Source organism: Acanthisitta chloris, unplaced genomic scaffold (assembly GCF_000695815.1).
Source record: "Acanthisitta chloris isolate BGI_N310 unplaced genomic scaffold, ASM69581v1 scaffold6335, whole genome shotgun sequence".
NCBI lineage: Eukaryota > Metazoa > Chordata > Aves > Passeriformes > Acanthisittidae > Acanthisitta > Acanthisitta chloris.
In genome coordinates, this window is record NW_008671980.1 from 4,385 (window position 1) to 14,823 (window position 10,439).

The 10,439-nt window shown below is 41.9% G+C and overlaps 1 protein-coding gene across 1 annotated transcript; it reads left to right on the forward strand.

Moving 5' to 3' along the window:
* Window positions 1-2,962: 2,962 nt before the first annotated feature.
* Window positions 2,963-9,300, forward strand: YWHAB (tyrosine 3-monooxygenase/tryptophan 5-monooxygenase activation protein, beta). Its single transcript, XM_009074315.1, has 5 exons — window positions 2,963-3,260; window positions 4,246-4,369; window positions 5,388-5,551; window positions 6,841-6,936; window positions 7,406-9,300. The coding sequence occupies exons 1-5, from the start codon at window positions 2,967-2,969 to the stop codon at window positions 7,460-7,462; spliced, it is 735 nt and encodes a 244-aa protein (XP_009072563.1). The 5' UTR covers window positions 2,963-2,966; the 3' UTR covers window positions 7,463-9,300.
* The last annotated feature ends 1,139 nt before the right edge of the window (window positions 9,301-10,439 follow it).

Below are 10,439 nucleotides of genomic sequence, written 5' to 3' on the forward strand. Positions count from 1 at the left end.
ATAAATATGTTAGTGAGCTGATAAAACAAACTCTGCACCCTTTCAAAACTACATTCTATCTGGTTTGTAAACAGAATTCTGCACAGAGGACTTGTCTGCAGATTAGACCACTACTGGCAAAGTGCAGATCAAAGATAAAACTGACCTTTCAATGCCAAAAAGTAAACTCTGGTGGAGCTACTTTGCCTCTGGACTTCAACAAGCAGGCTGCTTCCACAGAATAACCACATTCCATAAGAAGGAAGAAGATAAGACCGTTGCAGTAGAAGTACTGCTAGACACTGTGCAGACAGTAAAGAAACTAGAACTGCTCTGACACTGTTTTGTTTAAATATTCTGTTGTCTAAAGTTGGCCCTTGTAATGTGAAGGGCATTCTTCAGGTGTACTTTGCTTATGTTCCATTTTTAGTGAGTGGGTAGAGAAATGCAGCTCACAAATTACTTCCTGCCTTAAGCGCATAGTCTGCAATTAGTGCTGAGTTAAGGGAATGGTTTACAAGGTTTGATACATTCAACAGGGAAAAGTGGGATGTGTTCTCTCCATGGGAAACAGTCTGATGACTTCCTTGGGCTTGTTCTACATTGGTGCTATGATAGGCTTCCGAGTAGGGAGAAAAAATACACATCACAAATCCCACTTATCCCTTTCCATCATCAGGAGCTATCCTTTCGATAAGCCTGTGGAAGGCAGTGATAATGTATCATATCCCCATGGTAAAAGCTTCTTTGGGAAGAGAGAACCAAATTAATCCTTAGCAGAACTTGTCACACTGCTGCCCACAGTCACTCTGCCTTGTCGAGGGCTTTGTTCTGATGTCTGTGTGGCACCTTTCAATAGGGGCCAGAATCCACTAGTTTAAACACAGGATTTAAGATGAAACTGAACTGCAGCCCAACTTCACTTACCAGTCTGCAAGAGCTCCCTTTCCAGGAGGTTGGTTTTAGCATTCCATAGCCTTACGTGAGTGCCTTACGTACGTGGATGGATGCAGTAGGATCTAAAAAGGATCAAGCACAAGCAGCAGTGAGTGTGATTTGCAGATACAGAGCAGGTACATTTGGTGCTGGATTTGCTTCAGGAGCTTTCATGTGAAATAACAATGTTTGACTTGGTATCTTGGGTGATTTATTTTCTTTGCTAAAGTAGAATATCTTCAGCTGAAGGGATGGAATGTGCTCATCTCAAAATAATTTTGTAGTTAGGACTCGTCCTTGGCAGTATCAGCAGTGTCTGAAACTGCTCAAACACACACTGGGAATTTGGGTCTGCATCTCATTGTCCTGGTTAGGATTTAGTACAGGGGACTGGTTTTCCTGTGTAATAGTGTGGTAGGTGATACTTAGAGTAAAGGATGTTCTCCATCAGAGGCCTGTCAGACAGGAATCTCCAAAGGTGAGAGCCAGGAAAAAGGCTACAGCAATCACTTTCAGCCTGTTGGTTCTTGCTAACAGGTCTGTAGATGCTTCTCTGATGAACAGAAGCCTGTGAAATACAACTGTAAACTTATGTTCTGGTTTCCTATTATTATTCTTTTAGAAGTTGTTTTTAGGCTGTTAGGTCTCAGCCTGAAAACTTATTTGGACAGTGAGAGGCCTGATTGGGATTTATGGAGTGGAAGAGGAACAATATTGCTCAGTACTGATGAGAATAACAGTTCTAGGTCCGTCCAAAACTAAACCTGCACACCTGGAGAAATTTCACGGATGAATTTGGGGTGCCTGGGAGTTTGTGAGGTATTGAGATCTGCTTTACTTTCATAAAGGCAAAGAAACTTATTTAGTTTCTCCTGTGAGCCTGGCCCTAAGTGGTATATTGAATATGAGGTTGGTAGCTCAGTACCTGAGTTAACTACATGTTAGCATTGTCCTGTAGAAGTAAGCAACACTCAAGCTGCCTCACTGGCTCATTCCTTACTCACTTCAGTTTTCATTGTTTCAGCTCTTCAGGGGCCTTGTGGTCATGTGATCTATTTTTCTTGGCTTCAGTTACTAAACTCTATTATCAGAAATGATAAACAAGTTGTTTCCATATAAGCAATTTGTTTTGCAGTAGTGACCATGATGTGGGCCATGTCCCATTCAGATTGTATGAATGTCAATGTTATTTAAAAGGTCTTGAAAACCTGAGGCTGCAGCCACTCTAGCTGTAGCATCATCCATTATGTGTATGTTGATGCATGTGTAAAAAAACCCCTTGTTTTCTGGCAGAACAGTATAAACGTACTTTCCACAGTTGCCAACAACTACAGCTTTACTGGGTATGGTTTATGTAAACCCACAGAAACATCTCCTGTAGCTTGCCAAAAATCTTCAGTGTCAGGAGGAGCTGTCCAGTGCTTCAGTGCTCCTAAGCGGTTGTTGTTGTATAGCAGTGAGGGGAAAACAAAGAAACAAAACAAAACAAAAAAACCAACCCCACCCCAAACCAACCAAAAGTGTTAATTTCTGGGTTAGAATGTTGGTTAGAGTCTCCCAAGCTGAGCTGTGGCCAGTAGAGGAAAGGGGAGAGGATCACATAAGGCTGTCATAGAATCATCAAGGTTGGAGGAGATCTCTAAGATCATCAAGTCCAACCATTAACCTGTCATTGCTGGAACCCCTGACCCATATCCTCCAGCACCAGATCCAGACACCTCTTAAAGACAGGATGGTGGCTCCACCACCTCCTCGGGCGACCTACTCCAGTGCCTGACCAGAAAACGCTAATATGACTTTTGCTGCATTTTGAAGAATGATGCTTTCTTATCTTTAGGATTGTGATTAGTCATTTACACACAGAAATTAGACATTTTTGGCAAGAGGTCAAATGAATTTATAGAAAGAAACTCTTTTTATTACTTTATTAGAATTGATAGATTTGCTGCCTATTAGTGATTGTAAGATCTGCTTCACCCTTCAGCATGAAGTCCCAGACAATCAAGAGACATTTTTCTCTGTTTTTATTCCCTGCTGATTTCAGGAGAGCCATGGATAAAAGTGAGTTGGTACAGAAAGCCAAACTGGCCGAGCAGGCTGAGCGCTATGATGACATGGCTGCGGCTATGAAGGCTGTCACCGAGCAGGGACACGAACTGTCCAACGAAGAGAGGAACCTGCTCTCCGTGGCCTACAAGAACGTGGTCGGTGCCCGACGCTCGTCCTGGCGTGTCATCTCCAGCATCGAACAGAAAACAGAGAGAAACGAGAAGAAACAGCAGATGGGAAGAGAATATCGTGAGAAAATTGAGGCTGAATTGCAGGATATCTGCAATGATGTTCTGGTAATAATCCAACAGCAAAAATAACAGTAGTTAGTTCTGCAGTATTCTTCAGGGAGGCTTAAGGAATCTTAGTGGTGCTGTAGACACTGCAGCACCTTAGCAGGGGAATAATTTTGCATACTGGGGTCCAGTCCTACCTCCTAAGTCATCTACTTTGTTTCTTAGGGAACTTGTTATAAAAGAGTATATGGGAGTTATTAGCATTTAAAAAAAAAGGTAAAGAAGGCCATGTTGAAGACCCCTGGCTGCTCTCTAAGGGTCATCATCAAAACAGATTTAGATCTGGGGCAATGGCATGAGTCCTGCCAAAGGGCCTACCATTTAAATGCTTTCACTGATCATTTATGACATCCTGACGCTTTAGTACTTTTCTTTAAATAGAGGAGGTATGTCCTTCTACCCCCAAACTGTTTTTGCTCGGCCTTTCACTTAGACAAGAGGGATTCCTTTTATTGCTTTTCAGTTTGCTTAAGATCAGGCAGGAGCAGCTGCTGTCAGTACTGTCAGTCTTTGCATCTCTTTCTGAATCCACATGTGCTGCTGTGCCACTGTGCAGCTTTTCACAGCTGATTTCACAGCTCTCTGTAGAATTCAGGTTTGTGGCAGCACAAGTGACCACATGGGCTAATGTCCAGCTGCTGCTTTTCATTAGTTTGCTCGTGGGTGTAGATTTGCATCAGGGCAGTTCAAGTAAAATCTTTGCAGTTGTAAGCCTTGAGAGCTATTAGATTCTGCAGGAGTGAATTGTGGGTAACCTCAACAGAGCAAGTTTTCAGTTTTCCAGAGATTAGGTTACAAGTAGGTTTTTTTCAGCCTTTAGACAACAGTAGGCAAAGTGATTAACACATGAGTCTGTGTAAGGCATGACAAAAGTCATTGTTAGTGCTTGAACAGTTCATGCTCACCGTTGTAACATAGGCTCTGTTTCTGACATTTTTAAGGCTTGGATGTAAAAATTTTAAAAAATTGCTGTTTCCTTTCTCAGGAACTCCTGGATAAATACCTTATTGTCAATGCCACGCAGCCAGAGAGCAAGGTCTTCTACTTGAAAATGAAAGGTGATTACTACAGATACCTCTCAGAGGTGGCATCTGGGGACAATAAGCAAAGTAAGTAGAAATGAAATCTCTCATTCTGCTGAGGGTTAAGGAGAAACGAGTATTAAAAATACTTGTGTTCTTTTCCCCTGCTGTGAAGTATTTGTTTCTTTTGGCTACTGCTCTGTAGTATTGAAGATAGGTGCAATGCAGGTCACTGCTAGAGAAAGACTTAATAGAAGTGATTGACAGATGTTCATCAATCCAGTCAAAATTCTGCTTGCAGCCTCTGACCACAGTGGCTGATTTTCAAGCATATGTAGCAGAGTTCAATCCTTTTCCTGGGGAATGTATTTTTCTTTTATTTCTCATGGAAAATGCTTTGTTCCTTTGATCTCTTGTTTAAACTATGAATTTAACTCAAGTCTTCACTGTTTACAAACTTTTTGCATTCAAATATGCAATATTGGTTTCCTGGGACTGTTTAGGTTGGTTAATTCTGCACTGCTGAACTGTGCCTGAATTCCTGCTAAGTGTCTGGTGGAGTCCATGGCCTGCAAACTTAGTTTGATGCCAGTGTGGAGCTTGTTACTCATTAGCCAGGAAGAGACTGTTGGTTTTCCTCTGAAACCCCAACCTGAAATACAAAGTTCATGACCTAGCTGCTAAATGCTTCCTTCATTTAAATAGGTAGTTCAGATACCTCTTTCACATATGGTTTTGTCTGGATTTAGTACTGAGAACTACTTCTTCAGCTGGGCTGGAAGTGTTTAATCCCAGAACATTTTGACTTAGGTACAGTTTGTGTCCATTCAGATTGGTTGGAATTTGTGTACTAATTTTCATTTTAAGTCTCTATTGAAACGCTGAACTTCATAATATGTCAGAGCTTTAACTGAAGGAATATTTCTGCTGCCAGAGTTCAGCCAGAGTAGACTTTCACATCTGAAAACATTGACAGAAACATCTGTGCATATGTAATTGTATGACTTTCTGGTGGCACAGTAGTCTAGACCAAGAATATAATCGTTTCCCCCACGAAGTACAGAGACGTAATGTGCATTAATATGGTTGTAATTACTTCTTGCAGCAACGGTAGCAAACTCTCAGCAAGCTTACCAGGAGGCATTTGAAATTAGCAAGAAAGAGATGCAGCCAACACACCCCATTCGACTCGGTTTGGCTCTAAATTTCTCTGTCTTCTACTATGAGATACTAAATTCTCCTGAAAAGGCCTGTAATCTGGCGAAGACGGTAAGCACACTCTTCATATCCCCAGATCTTGTGGAGGCTGAGGAGATAATTACATGGTTGCAGTAGCACTTTGTAGATTGTTATGCATTTTCATATCAAATTCCCTTGAAATGCTGTCATTAAACTGTTGTCATTGCAGTGTATTTTCAGGTAAGTCAGTTGGCCTAGCTTAGCTTTCAGTAAAGCTAATTTGCTAGTGCAGCTGTTGCAGTGACAGAGAAGACAAAATGCTTCTTCTTAATGCCCATCTAATTCTCTTAGAATGTGTTTGTGTCAAATTTGGAAACACTTGAATTAATTTAGCGCTTCTCAAGTGAAATATTTACTTCAATTTGAACGTTCAACCAATACCTGAAGTGTTGTCTCTGTGACCACCTTTGTAGCCCTAAATGTCCTTGTGTATCTGTCTGCATGTGTGCCCTCCTCTCCAGAGACCAAAGACAACTTGTGTGATGGGTTGTGCCAAACCAACAGCGAGTCACTTTTTCTTCCTGAAACAGGATTAGAGCCTTGTAAATGGGGCTTTTTGTGTCAGTAAAAATTGTCTGGTAATAACCTGAACACGGCATTAGGTGAATCTGTGTTCCTAATACACACTTCAGTAAGGCTGTGCAGCGACAAGTGATGTTTTGCTGTAAAATGCTGCTGCTGTTCCTGCTTTTCTTTAGTTAAAATGCTTACATCTGTTTGAAGCCTGAATGAAGAAACAGCACTCAGACTTACAGCATTGACTTTCACATGTACCAGATGGATGGAAAGAATGGCTTTGTTAATCTCTAGAGAAACATACCTGGTTTCCTCTGCTGTTCTGAAAAGAAATCAAAAACCTTCCACCCCACTATCACAACCCCCTTCTCTTCCATTTTATTGCCTACTTATGTACAATATATACATCAACTTACTGGTGCCTTTGTCTTTTACTGACAATTTAGACCAGCAGGGCCTTCATTTTTAATGAAAGTGTTGCTTTTAAGTGTTGTTCTTTGTTGACTTCAAGCTGTGTTAATCGCTTTTCAGCATGACACAGTGTTCTTGCCTCTCCAGTGCTTGGCATTGGCATGGTAGGAAAGTTTTCCTGGGCTTAATCTGGACACCCCTGAAGACTTCTGTTTTCCCCTGGGTGTCCAGTAATCTGGTACTCACTTAGGTCTACTGTTCTTCTCGTGGTGGGAAAGAAAAATGCTGGAAGTTTTTGTCATAGAATTTGAATAGCAATGTGACAAATTTGTAAGCTCTGTGTAAGCAGAAGCGACTTCAGGGAGTCAAAGTGTTGTCTTGCACGTTTTCAGGCGTTTGATGAAGCGATAGCAGAGCTGGACACGCTGAATGAAGAGTCCTACAAAGACAGCACTCTGATCATGCAGCTGCTTAGGGACAACCTCACTGTAAGTACCATGGGGCAAACCACTGCGCTCTAGGCTGCTGCACTGCCCGAAGTGGAACTCGACATCTGGAGGCTGATGCAGTTCTGTGCTGTTAAAAGCCTTTTCTGCGGCATTAACTGCATGTGTTAACTGTGCTTCTTTTTGTAACCAGACCAGTTACACTTGCTTGTTCAACCCTAAAATCGCTTGTTAACCGCTGTAACAAACTCTTACTTTTTGTTTTTTGTAGTACAAAGTGGAGTTTGTCTGTTCTCAACAGCCAGATTTATATGGAGCTTGCCACCTTGTGCTGACTTCCTGCTATCCTCATTCATGTTCTATTTTGTTCTTTAGCTTTACTGTTCAGTTCTATATTGCTCTTAGCTGAGAAAATTGCACAGCTACTGCTAATTATGCTGCCATCCCTTCCCTGACAATTGTAATTAACTGTGTGCTTTCACTATAAACATGTGTTTGTGTTTTCTTACAGCTATGGACGTCGGAAAACCAGGGAGATGAAGGGGATGCTGGGGAGGGAGAGAACTAATGGCTGTCACGCTTCACTCTGTGTTCAATGTCACCCTGTATCCTACACATATATCCCTTTGTGCGACAAGCAAAAAGAATAGTACATCGACTTTCACAACCTCAACTTAGCAAAAACTGTCTGTGGGGTAAAACCAGTTGGTTGGTGTTTCATGTACCTAGAGAGGAGGTCGGTTATTCCAATGGCATTCCGAACTTTCCTATTATGAACATTTACAGTTCCGATTTACCGTGTTTATATTTTTAACTGAACACTGTGATAATGGGTTTTGTGATTTGCAATTGACTTTACAAAACTCTTATTTGGTAGAAAAGTAGACATCAATCATGTAACTCTGGCGAGCTTAATTTGGCACCAAAATAGTCGAAGTACAATTCTGTTGTAAAGTTGTACAGAAAGTTATAGAGATTCTATTGTGACACTGGGGCATGGAAGGAAAACAATCTGATGTATGGCATTCCAGTTAGGGACACTGCTATGAGGTAGTTGAACAGGCACACTCTGTAGACATCTGTAACTGAGTCTGAGGCACCGCTTTCAGTCTAAAGCTCACTTTGTCAATCCTGTCTTTCTGGAGATGGGGTTTGTTTTGGGAGGAGGGTGATGGGGGAGTTAGCAGCTTGATTTCCAAACTCTTTACACTGGCAGATAACTGGGATTTGACTTCTAAAAGTGCTTTCATGCTCATATGACATGCATGACTAAGCCCCTTCCCACAGCAATAACTTACCTAGTTACACCTTAGATATTCATCAGTAGTGAGAACTCTTGGTTCGTTGCCATGGACTTGCAATAGGAGAAGATTCAATTTTTTGAATGGCCTTATTAGTTTGGATGATACCATGAAGTGATCTGCCACTTTTGTATTACTTTACTCTTAGGTGAATCAAAATCTCCATGGTATTCCCATTTCGAATTTATCCTGAAAACTCCCTAAGTAATCCGCTGAGCCATCTTTAAGTTCACTTTATCCAAATTTTTCTCCCTTTGGACTCTGTTCATCCCTGACCCTCTCACCTGTTTAAACTCCATTAAAGCGATTTTGGACTCCCACATATGCGTCATCCTTTCTTTGGTTCTGGCTGATGTCAGGATGGTGGGTGAGGCCTGAGCCTCACCCAGGACAGGTTTCTTCTGTGGGTGTTGGAGAGCTGCCAGTGCTGTTGCAGTCTTCAGCTCTTGTCTGCCATTCCTTGGTAGTACCAGGATCTGGCTCAAATATTCAGGATTTCCCATCTCGTACTGGAATGCAGTCCTACACATCTGTAATGCTTGCAGCTTGCAATATTTGAGCTCCAAACGTCCTCACCTAGTCATGTTTCAAACACGTCCCATCCAATACAACCTATTAAGAGTTGCATGAATAATGCAGTGGAAAAGATTAGGAATAGTCACCTATATCAGTCCCACGGTATCATCCCCTGCCTTCACATTCCACTTAGGTATAGGCTCCATCTGTTTGTCTGTCCATCTGTCTGCTGAAGAGAATTTCATGCACTGATTTTAAGACTCCCCTCTACTAGCTGAACAAATTGTGCAGTTAATACTTGGCGCTTGATAAATGCAGTAGTGAATGTGGAACCGAGCCTGTCTGTATATCTGGTAGCTCTTTTCGCTTTGTTTTTACTGACCAGTATTCTGCCTAAAGTTTGCTTCTGTGACGGTTATATTGCCTAGCACACACATGGTTGTGAGAATAGTATAGCAAAAAGAAATACCTGGTTATTGATGTACTAGATTTGTGTATGTCTTTTAAACAGTTCTAGTTTCACCTTACACAAAATAATCAGGAAAGTGTAAAAGAATTCAAAAGTGAATAATAAAAAAAAATTTTATCAGTCGGTTGTGTCTGTTATTTTTGCTCTAGTAGAGGCAAAACCTGTGGTAGTAAAATCACCACTTATATTAAATTGTCAGTTTCTGGATTGTGTGAGTTTGATTCATGGTTTCCAAAGACTTAATTACTCATTCCTTTGCTGAGAGACTTTCCCACACACACTCCAAGGTTTGTAGTAGACAACACTCTTGTTCTTTTTTCTTGATGTCATGCTTGTAATATATTGTCATTGCAGGGCTTAAATGCAACTCTAAATAACTAATTTTCCGTGAGTCATTGCACCTCGTGTGGCAGAACACACTCAATGAGAAAAGCCTGTTGGTTGCATTTAGAGGATTTTCCTTGAGGAATCTTTTAAACACCCACTCTGAATGCAGGGCTTGGCTCAGCCCATGGTGAGCTAAAGCAACACTGGGAGTTCAAATTCAAGTGGAGGCATCTTCCTGCACCTAAGAGTGCTGAAGGGGTGGCTGGCAGCCTAAAAGAACTGAGCAAGTTGGGTGGCACTGAAGCAAGTGTCCTTCCTGCTCCCAGAGTCTCCTGCTCCTGAAGTGGGGCCGTACAGAAGTGTGTGTGGTGAAAATGTCACTTTTGATTGCCCACTACAAAGGCATTAGGCCAAAATCTAACCAGTGGTTGGCTGAGCACTGCTCTGCCCTGTGCCATGGCTAGCATGGAAGTGGTGTCTAATCATTGCTACTTTGTCATCTTCCTAAGCCTTTGCAGACATCCCTGCTCTTGTTTTTTTAGTGTACAGCGACTCTCATCTGACTCACACTGATGACATTGTCAGCTCTGAGAAGAAAAACTGTCCTGCTACCTGCTCCTCTTCATGGAGTATTTGTCCTGCCTCCATCCTTTTGCCTAGCATCTCCCATCCTTACTGTCTCTTCTGGAGAAGTCATGAGCCAAGGGGGAAGTCATGACTGGTCTGCAGCAGTGATGAGTTGAGGGAGTATCTTAATTCTTCTATTAATTCTGTCTTTTTGGGTAAGGTTACTCCAATTGGCCCAGTCACAGTAGGAGTCCAGGTGCACTCTACACATTTAACTCATCTAATTGCTGCTGCAGTGTCTTTGCTCCTGGCACTGATGCTCATCTGGCCTCTGGGTGTGGCAGATTAGCATGGGAGACCACCAA

Excerpts from the sequence above, each read along its gene's own strand:
- YWHAB (XM_009074315.1), top strand. The coding sequence starts at position 2,967 with ATGGATAAAAGTGAGTTGGTACAGAAAGCCAAACTGGCCGAGCAGGCT. Across the intron at positions 4,370-5,387 it reads ATCTGGGGACAATAAGCAAA|CAACGGTAGCAAACTCTCAG; the intron begins GTAAGTAGAAAT and ends TACTTCTTGCAG. Across the intron at positions 5,552-6,840 it reads CCTGTAATCTGGCGAAGACG|GCGTTTGATGAAGCGATAGC; the intron begins GTAAGCACACTC and ends GCACGTTTTCAG.